The following is a 20,701-nucleotide window of genomic DNA, read 5'->3' as shown; positions in this document are numbered from 1 at the left end:
GCCGCATTAATTGAGACTCGAACTAGCCCCATGCGACAAAACCAGTGCTAAGTAATTGTGCGCTACTTTCTTCTTGATAAATGGTTTCCAATCCATCGAAACCTGTCAATATTTAAGAATTGTTTGTTGTTTTTCTGCCAAACACGTGTTCTTGAGGAGGATCTGCTTGTTTACCTCGATTATCGCCCTGTATGCATTTATGCGCAAAATAGTTATGATCGTCCACAAATATAAGAGGAATGGCCTTCTGAGATGAATTATTGCTATGTTAAGTTTAAAGAAAGACATGTCGACTACAAAATTTCGATTCGATTTTTTCCAAAAAGAGCCAAACCTAAAATTTTTTTGTTAAAAAATTTAATTAACTATTAGTTTTTGCCAGAATTTTTTTTTTAATTGCTTTGATACATCATCTGCTTCTTCATCGAATGTGGCAAGTGGGTAAGTGTTCAGTGCCGCAAGTCAGCTCTTTACCGGGAGACCAAGGATGATAGATTTACTAAAATTCTTTTCACCATGTAATGCAGCTATCAAATTCAAAAACAAAAAACAACATTTTTTTAAATAAAATTTGCAACAGTAATTGCCTTTATTAAACTACCGGTTGAGACCATATATGTATGTATATGCATATGTATGTTTCCAGCATTAAAAATAGTTATAAAGTATGTCAATTATGCAGTATGCAACACCCATTCGTCTACATATATATGTATGTATGTATGTATTATAAATATGCATGTATATGGCTTCTACATGTGTATAAATTATATTTAAGCACTAAGAAAGTCTTGGAAGTAGTTGAGTGATACACGCTATGCTCCCGAAGTAAATTTAAAAACCCCCGGCGATGTAGAAAACATCCACATAGCGACTGAAAATTGCACTTGTATATTTTCCATATTTTCGCCCACATTCAGGTTTTCCATTTATTGGCTTTCACTTGTTTTTCTTTTTTTGACCATTTAGAGTTGGTTGTTTACAGTTGCCGTTAGCAAGCGCTTTTTTAGACATTTTTGGCACGCTATTTGTGGCAATATTCGCCTTTTCATTGTTCACGGTCACATGTTGATGGCCGCCACCGCTATCAGCCTCACCCTCTTCTGATTGATCAGTATAATCTGCATAGTAGTATTCCTTTGGCTGTATTAGCTCAATGGCACAACGACAAGGGAACCAACCCCGTATTGGGCCCTTTCGCTGTAGTTCCGGGTGGTGCAACTCTACATCAGGTACCACACGTTCGCCGAACAACCAGTGCTGGCGAAAGCGTGTCACTTTAATCACGTCACCAGGTTCGAGACGAATACGCGCCTCATCGCTGCAAGGCGGCGACAAGCATACACGCAAACCCTGCGAGAAGAGTGGTAGGAAATGACCTGTTGCTGGACGAATACACCTAAATGTTTTGGTACGCGCGCGCTTCTCTGCTTTTTGGGCGATTTGCTCACGCTGTATACAAAATTTACGCGTTAACGCATTGGATGGAAAGAAAGTGAACGGGAAGTGAGCAATTTTCATATGCGTTATACACATACATATGTATAGGGTTGTTCAATAGGTGCGCTTCAGCTTTTTTCCGATAGGGAGGGCGAACGACGCAATATTTTTTATTTTTCGCCTGTCATTTGTAAACTTCATTAGTATACATTTCATCATGGAACGCTACACACTTGAGCAACGATTGCAAATCGTGCAAATTTTTTATGAAAGTAATCGTTCTGTTGCTGCTACTTTAAGAGCATTACGGCCATTTTACGGTCCATTTAACAAGCCGTCCCGTTTTGGGGTTATGTGAAGTCATTGGTCTACAGTAACAAGCCGGCGACGATTTGTGAGCTCAGAGCCAATATTGAACGCGAAATTGCTGGAATTTCGGCCGATTTATGCAAAAGAGTGGTCGAAAATTGGGTTCAACGATTGGACTTCCTAAAACGTGCACGCGGTGGTCATGCAAAAGAAATCGAATTTCATACTTAAATGTATATGTTCAAACTCGATAATAAAAAAAAAATTAGTTAAAAAAGTCAAACCGTTTGTGTTTTATTCAAAAAAGTTCAAAAGTTGAAGCGCTCTTACTGAAAAACCCTATACATATTTAGAAGTGGTTATATTTACCGTTAATGTGTATTGGTCACAACCTTCTACCACAGGCCACACAATGCCCGCACCTTTTTCGAGTAGTTTTTTATTGAATACATGACGCAAATTCCGTTGCCAGCCCAAATCGTAAGGATATACAAATTCTTCTTCATCTGGATTGCAGTAACGTCTATAAATCGCCTTCTCCACAATCCACATTTCGATACTAGTTTGATTTTTTAGAATTGATTTCAGCTAAAAATGTTACAATTAAATTAAATATTAATTCCAGTCCTTTATCAAAGAGGTATGGCACTTATATTTACCTGAATGTAAAGCAGCATACCTAAGGCAATAACAACACCAATAGCCAGGCCCATGGCTATAATGGTCATAACAATGCTGGTCATTGTGAATTGCACAGTGGCTAAATGTAGGTAACCGTGTGTCAGATACCAGTACCGATGCACGCCACGGTAGAAGGCAAATCCTAAGATAATAGACGCTTGAAAGCTACCCAAGATGGAGAAGCCAAGGAAATAGGTGAAATAGGCATGATTCGACCAGCCGACGCAGTGATTTATCCACGGACAATGATGATCCATCTTCTTAACGCACCGATTACCTGGGGAGAAAGTTAGATGTGCGAAAGTCAGAATATATTAAAAATAAATAAAAAAAACTCACATTTTCGACAATGATGTGAACGAGGCGCTTTGTAGCCTTCACATACTTTGCAGAATTGTAATTCGTCTTCATTTTTTGGGTCCTAAAAGAAATTAGTAGTTAGAATTTGTTATAAATGGCTATTAAGGAAAATAATATTTGTACGAGGGCGTTATAGGGTATTATTTTAACCTTTATTCTTTTAAAAAATATTCTCCCTAATGAGTAATCTAATAGGTCTCTTCTTTTGGCCAAGCGTTGGCTTGTGGCGAAATGATGAAGCAACTGGTATAAATAAACATATCTTGGCAGCCCTGGAATAGCGCTGCCTAAAATTACATTTGTTTGTAAAATAGTGAGTTATACCAGTTATGTGTAACCATATTCGCTATCGACGAATCTTACTCGATAACTTTGTTGTTGCCTTCACATGAAATTTTTTGGTCAAGTATGCCGAGCAGAGAGATAACGAGTAGAGAAGTGGCGATTAGAAGAGGCCTAATATCAGCTTGATCAAAAAATTCCCGGAACAACCGCCAGGCGACGCTCTAAGTCAACTGATTTGACTTCTGCTTTTTTCTATTTACGTTGCCACATCTGTGATTAACATGCCTACTTTGACATTCGTAAAAGTTACGCCGTCTTGAGTGAATCCATCTCTGTACGTGTTTTCGGTTTATTACAGTTTTAAAAATGGATTTGAGTTTGCAATGAGTTTGTATTAAATTTTTGAGTTCGAAATGAATTCAATGGTGATAAAACCTTAGAAATGATGGTAAACTATTTCGGTAATGATACTCTAAAGAAAACAACCGACTACGAGGGGCATGTACGCTTCAGAAGGCATCGTGAGTACATAGTGTATGAAGAATGGCCTGTGGAGTGGCCGGCCGTCGACATCGAACATAAATAAAGTGAAAGACAAGTTGATATACCTAAATAACCGCAAATTAACCATCAGAGTGCTGGCAGAGAACTTGAACACTGCTTATACGGGCCCGCCATCTATGGTTACGGATTTGAACTAGGTATTATTTGACGGCGGCCGCCGTAGCCGAATGGGTTGGTGCGTGATTACCATTCGGAATTCACCGAGAGGTCGTTAGTTCGAATCTCGGTGAAGGCAAAATTAATAAAAACATTTTTCTAATAGCGGTCGCCCCTCGGCAGGCAATGGCAAACCTCCGAGTGTATTTCTGCCATGAAAAAGCTCCTCATAAAAATATCTGCCGTTCGGAGTCGGCTTGAAACTGTAGGTCCCTCCATTTGTGGAACAAAATCAAGACGCACACCACAAATAGGAGGAGGAGCTCGGCCAAACACCTAACAGAAGTGTACGCGCCAATTATTTATTTATTTATTTTATTTGAAGAATGGTAACACTTAGCTGTCATCGGATTTGACAGAAAATTAGTTTTATTCTTCCGCTGAACGAAAATGGTTGTGTATACGCTCAAAGAACGCTAGGAAATATTGCGACATTACTTTGAGAATCATGGTAATGTTGCAGAATGTGTACGAAAATTACGTACGGCAATGGGAAGAAGAAAAGCACCGAATGAAGCGTATGTGCGTTACTTTGCGAAAAAAGTAAGAGAAACTGGGTTGCTTATTGACAAACCAACGCGTGACCGACCAAAAACAGTGCGTACACCCGAAAATATTGCTGCTGTGGCCGAGAGTGTTCGTGAATCACCAGGAACATCAGTTCACCGTCGTTCTCAACAATACAATCGAAAATGTGTTGAAAAATTGGACCGATCGTATGGGATGGTGCATGGCTAGCCGAGGCAGCCATATGAATGAAGTTGTGTTCTATCATTAACCGGAAGGTTTGGAAAAATATTGAGTAGTTTCTTTTTTATAGCATTTTTAATTCCGTAAAGTTATATGGCGGACCCTATATATTCGTTCAAGACATTGCATTAATGATTTGAGTTTTCGCGGTGTTGCTGCAAGTTGCTCTCAAAAGACCAGAGTTTCATGAGACCTCGTTGATATCTCCAAAGACACGATTTCCAAGACTGAATCTGACCAAACGCAAATAAAAATGAAAAATATATGTAGATCCAGAAATGTTGAAGGAAAATGAAATCAAACGCTGGCATAAGATAAGTGGCAGTTGATGGAGTGTACGGTGAAGGCGATAATATAACTTTGAGGAATAAACTTGTATTTTTAATTTTCTGAATATATTCCGGGAACTTTTTCATAGGGTATAATATAATCATACATGCTCTTGAATATGCCTGAACCAATTCCCGATAGATCTCTTTTCATTCGCATTTTGTGAAACCTCAGTCACCCATGAAGATTTTCGACGCAAAAACGTCCTTTTCGTTGTTGAGTTTGAAGATGGCATTCCATTGCTTGTCTATTTGTATACTGTAGCTGTCTAGTTCACAAGAGTGAAATATGATTGCCAACCAACGTCATTTGCAAGAATTAAACGTCTTCTGATAGAGTGATTAATTTTCTGAATTTGAGTTCTGTTGATTCTACTTCTTGTTTTCTGAAGCAGCATACAGGGTTTGACTGAAAAGTAATGAGCCTTCCTACGCGGAGCGTCTGCCAAGCGATCAACCGCATCGGCTGGTGGGGGAAAATTATCGTTGGACCTTCCCCTTCCACCAGAAACCGGTCCCAGTTCGCTGGCAACAGCGGTGCAGTCAACATCGCTCCGCGCGTGAAAGCTGTTTTAAAAGTGTGTTAGGATTTTGCAGTGGCGAAAATGCAGCGATCGTTGCAGCAACGTTACTCGATCAAATTTTGCGTAAAGCTAAACAGTTTGTACCTCCAGGAAGCACTCTAAACTCGGCATTTTACAAATAAGTGCTCCTTCGGTTGAAAAACCGCGTCGCCCGGGTTTGGCCCGACCTCGTCAACAATTGGATCCTTCATCACGACAATGCGCCGGCGCACACCGCCTTCCTCTGCACCTCTGCATTGGCCAAGATGGGGGTTCCGGTGCTTCCCCACCCTCCCTACAGCCCAGACCTGTCCCCTCCGGACTTCTTCTTGTTCCCGCGCCTGAAAAGAAAGGTGAAGGGGAGGCGTTTCGACTCCATTGAGGCGATCCAAAAAACTGTGACAGCCGAATTGAACGCGATTCCGGCGGATGAGTTTAAAAAATGTTTCCTGCAGTGGAAGGATCGCTACCAGCGGTGTATTGACTCTCAAGGGTAGGACCCTTTGAAGAATATTAGTTGTATAAGCCAAAAGGTTTAATAAAACTGCTTAAAAAAAATAAAGCTCATTACTTTTCAATCAAACCCGGTACATCATCCCTCACCAACTCTCGGGGAGTACAGTTATTAGCCTTGTTCCGAATCACTCCAGTCCTGTACATACACAGATCAGACCAAAGCCATGGGCAGATTCATCAATATTTAAATATAAAGAGGATTCGAAGTAGAACCTCCATTTTATTCAGTCACTTAATATACACTGCGTTAAATAACTATAGCCCAGTGAGTTATTGACAAGTTTGGGATTTTTTTTTGTGTGAAAATATAGTTACTTACAAAACCATATATTTCATCCAACTTTCAGCTATGGTTTGAATCGATATCGATAGTTCTAATGCAGTTAAGAAAAACCCGTTACAATAAACAAACACATATTTAGAGCAAAAGAAACTGTAACTCTATGCTCTTAAAAATAATTAAAAATTACTATTCATATAAATTTGTATGCGCTCATTGTAAACTGCTCACAACGGACCCATTCCGTGGTCTAAGTGGCATCGTTGTCTTTATGTGCGATGCGACTGCCCAACCTACCTATTGTAAACTACTAAGAAGAGTTTGAAAAACTTAATACAATTATTTGAAAGCCTGTTTTTCTTGCTGATTGCTGTTTAGTTTTTGGAATTTCGTCTCGTACACCTACTGCTACTCTTTGTCGGACCAATTCCATTGGAGTACAGACGATGGTGTACTTATAAATCCTCTCTATAACTCCTTCATAACATAGAACAACTTGGATTAGGAGGTTAGCAACATTTCAGAACTCTTCAACCGCAGCTCGAGGCTTTTAGGCTTTTTAAACAAAAACGGTATCTCTTAATTAACTAAAAGTACGTTACATATGCATTAATTACCAATAAATACACAAAATTAATCTACCCGTTCACATATGGCAGATTACCTGCAAAATTGACAATCAGCTGTCAATACTGCTTTGAGAGATTTTTCTTCATAGAAAATATTTTGGTGGAATATTTCGGTGATTTTGGTTTGATTAATTATTACTAACGATATGAGGAAAATACAAGGAGAAGTAATAGCTAATTTAATTGCGCAATTGGCTGCTAATTGATTGAATTGGCAGTTTGAGGAAATCCGTAAACGACATTTACTGTCGCAAAATCAAGAAATTATGGCATCAATAAGCAATCGAAATTCAATATAACATTTTATAATAAGTAATAAGAGGGCACACGCTTTTTTTCTGTTATATGAATGCATAGTTAATAATACCTAATAAACATTTTATTAGAATTATATCTACAAACCTGTTTTCTTTGCCGACATCCATTTTATTTAGTTTGTACTTTGACGTTTTTCTTTACACGCATAAAAATAATGATCTATTACACAGAAGGGTTGTATGTGAAAAAGTATGGTTATTATCTAGGTCTATTTTATAATCTCAGATTCTGGGAGAGAAATTTTGTATGGGAAATGTCGCTTTTTAATTACGGATTGGGAGCTAAGCAGGAAAAAGTGGATCATCTACTTATATGTGAACGTATTATAAGTTGAAGCTTCGTTATCCCATTCCTGAAAGGGGCGATATGGTGATTAAGTTTCCACACCAATCAATACTCGAAATACTCGAAATTTTTTACATGGAAGAAAACACCTAACATCGTCAGCAAAAATCAAAATTATAAAAAAATATCAGCTATTTTGGGACAACTTGAAACTGGCAATTTATTACACCAAAATTGAATGGGCCACAAAACTGCATGCACGAATTTTTTCTAAAAACTCTTTTTAGAAATTCTGAGGAAAGTTTGCAGAATTTTTGACAGCTAAGAATGACAAACTGTGTTGTCATTTCTGTTCTGTAAGGTTGGACAAGTCATCATGAATTATATATATATATATATATATATTATCACTTTAAGTTCTCAAGCTATTCTCAAGTAAGACCGCGTTCATACAGACAAAACATTTTTTTTGCTTCAACTTATTTCTTGAGAAGCTCGTCGTACTCTGTCAAAGCCCTTTGTGTTCTCATTCTTCTCAATGTTGTTGTTGACTGTAGACTAAAAACTAATAATTGCAAGGTCTGTGAACAGGGCGGGAAAATCAAAAGAGAATTCACAAAGCTCAAGCAACAAAAGTTTTCCTGCATGAACCCGGTCTAATGAAACCTGCCTAATATCAGCATTGAAAATATGAGTTATACCAGTTTTATGAGATACAACCATACTCGTTAGTAGCGAATCTTGCTCGATAACATTTAGGTTGCTTTCACATGGAAATTTTTCGTGGAGCGAGTAGAGAAGTGGCGCATCGAAGGCGCCTTATTACACTTTTTTATGTTACCGAACGCAATGAATATTTTTGGTTTTCACACAAGTCATGGTTATGCGAGAAACTCAATTGTCAAACGCCGACAATAGGTGAAGATTAATTAAGAATTAATTGAAATATTAACACTTACATGACCGCATATTATTTCTCGAAGGTTTACTCGAGGACCGACGAGAAGATTAGTGTTTCAGTAAGGGGATTAGTTGACCAGTATTCCTTCAAACCTGACTTAAAGTTTTGCCCTAGTAGAACTGTCAGACCAAAGAACTTCTTCAATTCTGTACATGTTACATGTTGAAATTTCAAAGTTTTACACTGAGGTTAATACTTGTCCTTGTTTTGCTCATAATAAATATTGGATTGTTCCGCTATCGTGGTAAAAAAATCCTTGTTCGGGAACAGTGCAGCACATTCCGGTATACTTTGAACATCTTGTGGTACAATTTTTGCTCCAGAAGTGCAAACAAATTCTTCTAGATGTATAGTTCTGTCCCTCTTAATCCAAATATCTTCATTTTCCGATCGTTCGGACTCACTAGAACTTACATTTAGTGGCATAGTTTTAAGTTTGCGCACTATAATTAATCTCATTATCATCACTATAACTATTTTTGGCACAGTCTACAAAATTGTCTAAATAGTCACCATTATACACACTAACTTCATAATCTGTAATAGAATTACAGTCGTTATCGCTCAATATATCCGACAAATCATCCGCTCATTTTGTTACACGTATTAGTGTTTTTTCTAGACATTATTCAAGGGAATTTAGTTTTCTTTAAATTGAAATTATTAAGAGAATACAAAGCAATTGCCAGCAAACTCAAGATCTATGCAATTACCGTGACAAGAGATAATTTTCAGAGAAAAGAGATAAAAACGAGAAATCTTCGGCCCTGAAACACAAGAAATCTCGTAAGCCGTTTTTTAAGTGAGAGATGGAAAAGAGAAATATCGTTGTCGGTCTTTTACGTTTCGGCACTGAAACACGAGAAATTTCGAGAGCAGTCGTTTAAGTGTAAAAATGGCGTATACATTTTCATTCCTCTATTGGTTAACGGGGTGTCGCTTTCAATACTCCTTCAAAAAGTTCCATAAGTTTTGTACTATGAACTTGTACTAGATCTAGAGCTTTGGCTACATCAATATAGTTATAAATCTTCCGAAGTTAGTTTAAAACCGAGCTCTGAATCTGGTGAGCTGGTGGCACTAGAACACAATTTCAGTTAAACAGTCTAATACTGATTTGTTTGAAGAGAAAATTTCCCAAATTATGTGCCTAGAACCGAATGCTAAACTTCCACTATGTGTCGATGCTAGCATTAGGTCGCCACAGCGGTTAAAATCTGTTTACAAAACTGTGGCTGAGAAGCCTTATCACACCCGTCGTATTCACCAAACCTATGTGCCTGTGAAATTTACTTGCTTTGGTCAATCCAAAACGGTCTTTCAGGAATACGACTTTTTCTTTCTTGATTTCAAAAGGGGGCTGGGGTTTTTGTCAAGGTATCCATAAATTACCAGGTAGGTAGCAAAAAGTTATAGATTCTAATGGGCAATATTAAAAAAAATGCACACACTAATAAAATAAATCCATATTTTTGCAAAAATGTACCTATTTTTTTAATTTTAATTCACGCAAAATCTTTTAAGAATTTGAGGTTTTGGCAAAAAAAAAAGAGATTTCGCCCATAGTGCAGTCAGTCATTTCCTAGTATCCTTTATATTTACTTGCATGCACATATACATATGTATACACTTACTTGCAACAATGTAGGTCTTGACAATTATAGTGCTATAAATTTGTATTTGAAGAAAGTTAGTGCCTTTTGCATATAAAATACACGTATTTCCCTAGTAATAAATACAGTTATTTATTGCAATAGGAAGTGTTAGAAGCATTCGTGGTCGCGTGATAGCAACAAATAATTACCACAAAATTGAGACGGAACTTTAAATGCGCAGAATATCGTGCAGCCCATACCAACTACCAGATTCTTATCGAATGTCACACTTTGGGAGGGGAGGTTCTGGCACCACAAAAATGGCCGATGGTGGCGTGCTTTGTTTACGCTAAATTGCGCTATTTATTAAGCGCAGGACCTAAAGACACACGACAATGAAGAGTTATGCACGCGAAAGTGTTTATATACATACATAAAGTCGGTGATAGTACAAAACTACATTTGAGCGGTTTGTAAATGCGACGTATCGGCAAGAGTAACAAAATTGAGATTTCCCGCCTTCAGGGTTGAAGCGCTGACTGGCTCCTTTACAACTCACGCGATCTACAAGCACATTAACCAATCGGGGACAACAACATAGCGGATCTGTTATTGACATTAAATGATCTGCGAATCCGCGTATCTACAGAGAATCTAAGGAAAAAGATGTTAATAAATATGGAACCACCTTTCTCCAGCAGACAATTTTCTCCTAAATTTTTAATATAAATTAAGTCTTGATATACCAACAACAGTGGAGAGCATTACTTAGTGTAGGATGATTTTTCTTTTTTTAATAAAACGTTTATTAAACGTTAAATTTAACACGTTTTTGAAAGAATAATATTATTCTAATTTTATAATTTATTTTTATCCTTTAATCAAAATAATATAAATCTAACTTTTACAATTTACAAAATTTAGAAAAATTCAACAAATTTTCATCTATATTTTGAACTATGTAATCTGAACTTTTAGACAAATTTCCGAGTATGCAATAAATTGTATTAAAATAATATGCCACAAAAGATCAAAACCATTCGAAGTAGGTAGGTAGGTTTCCTATCGTCCTTTTTCCTTTACGTCTTTTCCCCCTCTTGCAATGGCATCACAAAGGATGAACCAAACTTCTTTCGCCCAAGTGGGCCCACTCTTTGGGCAACCATTACTACTTAACCTAGCGTAAGGTAGGTAGGTATAGTGATTGTCCATTGACACACCTAGGCCTGTGGTAGGCCCATTGTGATACCACCAGAGCTGTCCCCTCTCCTCACATTGCCCTAATTTAACCAACCTGTGGCTTGAATATACGAGTACATATCTAACAAGGCTTGTTATTTTTAAATTGGCTACTTCTGCCAAGTTATTGGGAACTTTTTCCTAAAATACCTTCTTCTATCCAGAGCCATGCACCCGCATAGAAAGTGTTCTATAGTCTCTTCTTCTTCAATGTCGTTACAGGTTCTGCAATAGTCTTTTTAGGGCCCTCCCAATCTACTGGCATGCCTGCCAATCAGACAATACCCTGTTAGAACCCCAAGAATATTTCTCATGTCCTTCCTGTTCAGTTTCAACAGTCGGTTGCACAGCCCATGTTCCATTCTGGCCATGTCATTCTGCTTGTTGGCAGGCGAGGGACTGAGTCCATAGCCCGTTGGCAGCTCTGATAGTTTGTTTGTCTATAAGCATCTTACAAGTTGCTAAAGGTATAGGTATGTTCGCTTTGTCTGATTGAATCGGTAGGTAATGTGGTACCCAATCTCACTAGTTCAACTGCTTTGCAGTTCCCTGAATTGTCGCTGTGCCCCGGTGCCCAGATCAAGTTTATTGTAGATTACTGCGAAAGTTCTGTCAAAACGTCAATACATTCTTTTATTGTCTTCAAGTTAATATTAGGTGATTGTAATGCTTTCAGGGCCTATTGGCTATCTGAATATATATTTATTTCTCTTGTGGTGAGAACACTTTTCTTTTAGGCTAATAGACCTAACAGCCCATTCGAAGTACGTTGCGTTTTAAAAATGAACTCCTACATTGTCATGCCCATTAAGTTGCTAATATGCACGTACATACTCATATACGAATATGTATATGTTCCTTTAATGCTTCCTTGTTCTCCTAGTACTTCCATGTTTTTACAGCCTACTATTTCCCTTTCTCAAAACTTTTTTCCTAAAACTCGTTTATTTTTAAGCTTTTTGAGTTAAGCTCAAACACTGTAAAATAACTTATGGTTAAATATAAATGAATAAAAATAAATAAATAAGTGCAAACTTTAAGCGGCAAATAATCGTGTTGATTTAAACATTTTTATGCTAGTGATGGAACTGGCGTTTTGTTTTTTATGTAACAAGTGGAGTTTATAAAAACTTGAGTTGGTTCTTTTATTTGTAAATGGAGTGAAATGCAGAAAGCGGTCAGAAAAAATTATTAAAAATCCAAACTCTTTTTTTGCCATTTGAAACTTACACTTATATATATACATACACAGATGGACAAAAGTCACCGTCATTTAGTATCTAGAAGATTATAACATCTCCCGTGCCCAGAATATAATGGAAACATGAAAAGTAGCATATTTAACAAAAACTATGATTTATTTAATTTCTATTTCAGTTTAAATATCTTTCTCTTACTAGCCCATTTTTGGGAAAATGAAAAATAAAATATTTTTGTCACCTTTTTGGAGGACAAAATTCACCGTCACGTCAGCTCGGCTTGCCTTTTAAAATAATTTTAACAAAAATTTAAGCCAATGTGGCTCCTTTTTTTAGTGAGTTCGTTTAGTATGGAAGCTTTAAGACTGATCTGTATACATTCTATAACGGTACTTAATTAAAAAATTTTACTGACACCGCGTGATTGTTAAAAATGAATCAAAAAAGGAGAGAAACCACAATTGAAGAGAGAAAAATTATTTTAAATGCGTACAATCAAAGCAAGACCATTCGGGAGATATGCTCATTAGTAAATCGTCCACGCACCACTATTACTGGAATAATAAAAAGATTTAAAGATGAACCAAAGTGCAAATATTTGGCAAGGAATGGACGAGAAAAGCTTGAAATAATAAAAATAGTTAAAAAAGAGCCAAAAGCTCCGTCAACAGAAATTGCTGCATCGATAAAATAAAGCACTGGTACAGTTGTTCACCCACGTACTGTGCGCTGGGCGCTGAATTCCGCTGGTTATAACACCAGAGTATGCAGAAAAAAACCACAGATCAGCAAGGTCAACCAAACGAAGCGTCTTTCCTTCGCAAAAGAGCATTTAAGCAAGGGAATAGATTTCTGGGAAAAAGTTATCTTCTCTGATGAAAGTAAATTTTGCATATTTAAATCAAACGGACGTGTTTTAACGTGGAGAAAGCAGCGCGATGCATTAGCAGAGAAGCATATACAAACAACTGTGAAACACGGTGGTGCTGGAGTCATGGTATGGGGATGCATATCGGCGGCTGGTGTGGGAGAGCTCGTCTTTATCGATGAAATAATGGACAAAGGACTTTATTTGAATATCCAAATCTCCAAAAAAGCTTGGCATTGAATCAGATTATTATTTTCAACATGACAATGACCCCAAGCACACCGCAGAAATAATTCGTTTGCGGGTCTTGTACAACACTCCCCATACCTGAAAACTCCGCCACAGTCACCCGACCTGAATCCAATAGAACATTTATGGGACAATTTGGATCGGCGCATTCGGGAGCATCACGTTACCTCAAAAAATATGCTTAAGCAAACGCTGCTACAGGAATGGCAGAAAATAAGCCCAGATGTTACCGAAAAACTGGCTCATTCGATGCAGAAACGATTGCAAGCTGTCATCAAAAATAACGGTAAACACACATCATACTAAAATAATATTAGCACTTAAATTGATTAAGTACTTTATTAAGGGGGGAAGCTGGTCTAGAGCGCAAAAAATGGGCATATTTTATGAATTTATTTTGACTCAACAAAGGAATCAATCGAAAATATGTGAAATAAGTTTAATAATATAGCTTTCATGGTACAAATACAAAATTTTTCGTCTGAATTAATTTCAAATTGGCCGCTGTCCAGCAGTTCTCCTAAGGCGCCTTTTTTTCTAGTGGGTCCATTGCCGAAGACGTAAACTCCTTAATTTTTGTCCTGGATCAAAAAATAAAATTTTTTTAGTTTCTATATAACAACAGAAAGAGACGTACGTAGGATTTTTTCGATATTTTGTTTTTTCGCGAAATGGTGCACGTTTGAACAAAAAGTTACAATTTTCACTATAAAGAACGACATAAAATTGTTGATTAAAAAAAAAACTATGTAATATAAATAAAATTTCCTACGTACGTCTCCGGAGAAAGGTATTTCGAATGTATTGTCAAAATTTCGTAAGAATCGGTAAAGATTTGTTCGAGTTATGTCTTCGGCCAGTTTAAAAAAAGTGATTTCGAGAAAAACGCGTTTAAAGTTGTAAGTAGCGTTCGGGGCATACCTGCGAGGCACTGCCGTCGAATGAAAAATTTGGGCATTGAGACATTTTTGCTGGCATCCCTCATTTGGTATATTATTTCTAAGACCCTAAAGCACCTTTTAAGACAAAAAAAATTTTTCGATTTTTTCAAAATTCTAGACCAGCTTCCCCCCTTAAATGACGGTGACTTTTGTCCACCAGAATTGCACACAGCAACCATTATATGCCATTTTTTTTATACATACTTCTTGAATTAGCCTTATGTTTAAACTGAAACAGAATTTAAATAAATAATAGTTTTCGTTAAATATACTACTTTTTAGGTTTCCATAATCTTCTGGGCGCGGGAGATGTTATAATCTTCTAGATACTAAATGACGGTGACTTTTGTCCGTCAGTGTATATATAATTGGCACTTACACCCTTTTTGGGTATTTGGCCGAGCTCCTCCTCCTATTTGTGGCGTGCGTCTTGATGTTGATCCTCAAATATAGGGAGTTTTAAGACGACTCCGAACTGCAGATATTTTTTTATGAGGAGCTTTTTCATGGCAGAAATACACTCGGATGTTTGTCATTACCTGCCGAGGGGCGACCGTTATTAGAAAAAACGTTTTCTTCATTTTGGTGTTTCACCGAGATTCGAACCTACGTTATCTCTGAATTCCGAACGGTAGTCACGCACCAACCCACTCGGCTACGGCGGTGACTTACACTTATTTCAATAAAATTTCATGGGCCAAGTTGCTGCGTACCTGATCTCAAGATTCAGATTAAAAAGTTCAAAACTTAGATGAAAATTTGTTGATTTTTTCAAAAGAAATTTCGTAAAGTAATACTAATTCTATCACAAATCAAAGAAATCAACATTCATGTCAAAGTTATGAAATAGTTACTTATTATATAGAAATATAGAAATATTTCTCACAAATCAGTTTTATTTGCACAAGTTTAAAATTTAGCTGCTAAAAAGCTGGCAAGCTATATTTTATTTATTTCAGAAACCAAAGAATCCACTTCTATATTATTTATTAATTTTATTTATCACAGCGTAATTTAGTTTGTATAACTGTACTAACATTTTGCTTTTAATAAAAATTAAAAAAAATGTTTTGAATTGATCAAGAGTTACCGGAGATATATGTGTAAGTAGTTTTAAGCAAATCTTGCACACTAAATATTTAAACTATTTTTTATAGGGATCACGAATATGGGATATTTGTTATTTTTCATGGCAAAAATGCAGTCGAAAGTTTACTATTGCCTACCATGAGATGACCACTATTGGACACTTTTTTTTCTATCGCTGATGCTTCATGGCTACACGAGACCAATCGAATTGTAGTGACGCCCACTCTGCTGTATATGATTGGTTGAACTGTCGTCAATACGTAAAAGTATTTCTCTTGAACACTCCAGGTATTGTCAGCACCCACAATGTACAGAACGCAAATGTGTGGCCAACATTAAACAGATAATCGGTTCTCAGCGTATTTGAATGAAGAAGCTAATTTGCTGACGTAATAACGGATATGACGACGGTTTGTTTAGAATTGAAGTCGGCAAAAATAGAGATTGGCTTGGTGATATACAAAAAAAATCGACGCAACTGTGGTTAATGTTACTTCTACTGATTGTATTCAACTATGTAATCTCACTTTACACCTTTTTTCATTTCATTCGCCTTTCGCTTTCAAATCCCCTATAACGTAACAGCTAAAGTTACTCTCACAATTTTACTTCGATTTGAAAGCTAGCATTTTTAACAGCTCTAATTTTAACTACAAGTATTTAATGAATTGCGGGGATTGAAGCAAACAACTCATGTTTCATCCTAATGCCAGTTCACACATCTCTTTGGTGACCCGATTAAAACTTAGAGAGCTTGGCTTTGATTTTTTTCATAATAATAAATTATATACATCACTCTAAGCAGCATCGGATTTGGATGACGAGCGATGCAGATCTCCCCCCTTTTTCATTTCATTTCATTTGAAACAATGTTACTGTGCTTATTGCATATTTAAAAGGCCTTCTATGCATGATTTTTTCGTAACATTATGACTTACCAGATGAATTGGGCAAATCCAATTATGTAAAAAATACTAACTGTGCCTTCGAGAGCTTGTCTATTGCTTTCTGCTTTTGTTTTGTAATTTTCAAGTCGTTAATTAATATACATAAAAACAATTTGTACAGATGTATACAAAAAAATTTGCACTGCTTGCGTTATTTTTCAGTTTTGCCAAAAAGTCATATGAAAACTACTCACATTACAGAATCAGCTATATAGTATTCCGATTAAGAAAGCAAATAATGCTTTTAATATAGGCAAATTATTTACGAATAAATCGTCTCAAGTTTATTTAAAACTTTATTTAATTAACTGCAACTTTTTTTTTTTTTTGTAATTTTTGTTTTCGTTATTCGGCCATCATTTCATGTAGTCAATATCACAGAATTTTAATGTTTTTCAAGTATTTGGGCATATTTTGCATCAACGTCAAGGACACCTGGTAAATTTCTTAATTTCAACAAACTGAGGAAAAATTTTTCAGTTTTATGTATTAAAAAATTTGTTGCAAACAATAACTGAAAAGCCAAATGATATGAATGAGTTTGCACGCATTGTTATAGTTTTAATACGATTTGACTTAGATTTCTAAATATACAAGGTGACGCTCAATTACCCTGTCAGAAGATTTAGAATTTTGCAAACAGAGTCGTCTGCAGTATACAAACAGACAAGGAATGGAGCACGTAAAGGACAATATAAAGATTTTCGTCAGTTCTGTAAAAAACTTATTCGAAAACAATTGTATGATTAATTTTACGCCCCCACGTAATATCTTGGCTGTCTTCAGTATTTGTCTGCTTTTGTTCAAATTCGGTAAGTATAATATAATACAAATTTAAACAACAAAAATGAAGTATTGCAAAAAACACTGCATTATTTCGGTTTTTATGTATCTATTTTATGTCCGTAACTGGGGGTGCACCATTCCCCATACAAAAAAATCGATGTTTTTAAAATCGGACCTATATAATTCAATATATTTTAAGAGTTTTCCCAAAATGTTTCGAAAATATATTATATTAAGATTTACGTGAGCTGGGCCGATTTAAAAATACCCCCAAAAATTAATTTATTATTATTATTATTTTAATTTTGTTGATGAAATTTTAATCCTTATAAAACACACCTTTTAATCTTAAACTCCTTCTATCACCTGGGGTGATTTTTTGAAAAAAAAAAAAAAAACTTTGGCTACTAATTTCAGTTCTAAAAAATCGATTATTGGTGGAATTTTCCAATCTATCCAGCTCATGAAAATCTTAATATTTTTTCAAAATTTTTTGGCGGGAGTCTTAGAATATAAGAGATTTTATAATTCCGGTGGAAAGACAGCAACTTTTTTTGATGAGGTACCCTAATGATACAATACATGCATGCATACTCATATATGTTACTACGTATGTGTGTATATTTTTTTATAGATGCACTTACTTTTGGTTTCCATTTTTTCGGCAATAAACCTGGTCCCGTTAGCGTCGCCATTATGTAATTGTAGGTGGCCACAGAGGAGAGCAGCAAAAAAAGTCCCTGGTTTAAGAAACCACCCAAAGAGGCATTCGGTGGCCACCACATTGAGTTCATGTAGAGCGTAGTTAAAGTGATTACTTTTATGATGCCTGAAATGTACGGAAATATCGAAAAGCGATTACAATTTAGAAAATTTTCGATCGTTCCTAGAACACATAGCAGCAGGGTTACACCATATACATCTGACCCGAGACAGTACCGAGTACAACCCCAGACCTGAAGTGAAAACATGCTGCATATGTCAGGGAAGACTCTATCCGAGCTATACTCCCGTAAAGTGCAACAATACAACTTTTAGTCACACAGTGAGTGGACCACACGGTTTGTGGCCCGGTGCTGCACTCACCAACAGACGTCTATTATTGAGTATGTATCAGTCAATTCTGTAGGAGTTTAAACTGATATAATATATAGAACGCAAGTGTGCCCAATAAGTCATATAGTCAGTGGCCGTGTAACTGCTTTTGTATCTTCGTTGACCCCACTGAAGTTTTAAGACAAACCTTTTTGTAGAAAATTGTATGCCGAAATGTATATTTAATTGGACTTTTGTGATTTTTCCTAAAAAGTGGTCAAATCTGGCCCATAAAAAGAGAAGCTAAATGGTTAAAACACAGAAAATTCGACTTAAAAGCATTTCGACGTAAACTCATGTAAGACTTTTTACACTCATATACAAGTAGATTTCTATGACTAAAATTTGGAAGCTTTGATCCACTATAATAAAAACTGAGACGTGCTTGATTTTTATTTCATAAACATGGTCTACTCATGATGTACTCTGAGGATTACATGGTGTTTTCTATTCCAAAAGTGATCACGACAGTCGGTTCTACTTTACCGAAACGCCCCAAGTTTATATTCGATCAAGAACTGTCACTCCATCAATATTTCCCAAATACATGGGGGCAATTGTTTGAGTAAAATAGGATTAAGCACTGCGTAGTTTCTTATGTGCCATTCATGGTAAAACCATGCCAACTCGCATTGAATAAATAGTCATAACGCTTGATTGTGCTAATATGGTTAATTTACATATAAATTTAGTGGTGCACACGCAAAATGTGGCTGCAGAAGCTTCACGGAATAGGAAATTACCGCGAATGGGGTAGAACGGGCGTATAATTAACACCGTTAAAGAACAAAACCAAATAATAAGAACGTAAACTTAACGGTACCAAATGCACAACGCATGTAGGGTGGATGCATATTACTGCAGGCAATAAATATTAGGAAGTTCAGGGAGAGGTTTGCAATTCATTCAGTGTTGTTTGCTACAACCAACTTTGTGCTATTCAATGATCAATTACTAACTCAACGTACCAAAAAATATTCATGGCGCTAATCAAGATGCCCATGAAGACTGCCCACAAAATTTAGGGACAAAATGCTTGATTAGCATAAATAAATTGAGCGGCCCAAAACTAAACCAAGTAAAATGAAATGAATAATTTCCGCGTCCGTCTGCGAATACGGAAGTTCCGTATAGTTCACACCACAGCTAGCACGCACAACAGACAGAACTAAGAATACTGTTAATGTTGTAACCATATATAATATAATGTATGTACATATATATGTATATATTCCTAATTGGCGCTTTCACCCTTTGTTGGGTGTTTGGCCGAGCTCCTCGTCCTATTTGTGTTGTGCGTCTTGATGTTTTTCCACAAATGGGTGGACGTATAATACATTTCCTGCCGCCTCGGGACGGCAGATGATTTTTTATTATGATGGTTTTTAAGGCAGAAATACACTCGGAGGTTTGCCATTGCCTGTCGAGGAGTGGCTGCTATTAGAAAAAAATGTTTTATCTTTTGGTGTTTGATGCCCGCTGTTTCGAACCTGAGAACTACCGAATGGTATTCACGCACCATTCGGCTTCGGCGACCGCATAAAATAAATTCCTTAAAATGTTGGAAGCTATTTCTGGGGTAGCAATACTTGACCCAATATAATTCCGGGACTCGCCATATCGTAGGCCAGACTGCAGTGGAAACGAACATAAGTTGATTAAGATTTAAAAATGTTTTACTATGCGGACATAAATCCATAAATAAATAAAAACACAACTGCTAAGTGAGTTTGGATTACGGCTCTTCCCCGCTTCACGTACTTGCACTATTTCAGACGTTCTATGTAATTAAATTTCATAAAGCACTGAAGCCAATATCATTACTATGGTTTGCCAATTGCTTTTAGATGTATCAGAAGCCAATATGAGCACACATAAAAATAATGATTTGGTGTGCCAACTCGATTGTCTTCATACGCAAAATGAGTTGGCATCTCGAGTTTCCATCGATGCAGATTCATTGACAAATAGCTCAAACCCGTTAGTCATTGGTTTACCATTCATATTGTCTTTTATCGCCAATGCACAATATACCAAAAAAAATTAATTACTTACTCAACGCAGTTAGTGGACCCCAATGTAAAAATCTCCACATTCCTGATAATGCAGCCATCATTCTTTTTATACTATTAATTACTGTATTTGTTTATATTTTTTGCGTAAATTTCTGATACACTGTGCTAAAGCAAATATATATTAAAAACAAAAACCAACTCATACAAATGCTAAAATGCGACTGACGTGCGGAAGCCGAAATGCGCAAATAA

General features: G+C 36.5%; 1 protein-coding gene across 1 annotated transcript; it reads right to left on the bottom strand.

The window, feature by feature from the left end:
* Positions 1 to 561: 561 nt before the first annotated feature.
* On the bottom strand, positions 562 to 20,688 carry LOC128855033 (palmitoyltransferase ZDHHC6). The gene is made up of 6 exons (XM_054089602.1): positions 20,490 to 20,688; positions 17,984 to 18,168; positions 2,770 to 2,851; positions 2,409 to 2,707; positions 2,119 to 2,337; positions 562 to 1,452 (listed from the first exon to the last, which is right to left on the bottom strand). Exons 1-6 carry the CDS (start codon positions 20,548 to 20,550, stop codon positions 940 to 942), a joined length of 1,359 nt encoding a protein of 452 aa, XP_053945577.1. The 5' UTR covers positions 20,551 to 20,688; the 3' UTR covers positions 562 to 939.
* Between the last annotated feature and the right edge of the window lie 13 nt (positions 20,689 to 20,701).

Source organism: Anastrepha ludens, chromosome 2, assembly GCF_028408465.1.
Source record: "Anastrepha ludens isolate Willacy chromosome 2, idAnaLude1.1, whole genome shotgun sequence".
Classification (NCBI taxonomy): Eukaryota; Metazoa; Arthropoda; class Insecta; order Diptera; family Tephritidae; genus Anastrepha; species Anastrepha ludens.
Note: the sequence above shows the minus strand (reverse complement) of the source record. Positions and strands in the feature narration are given on the sequence as shown.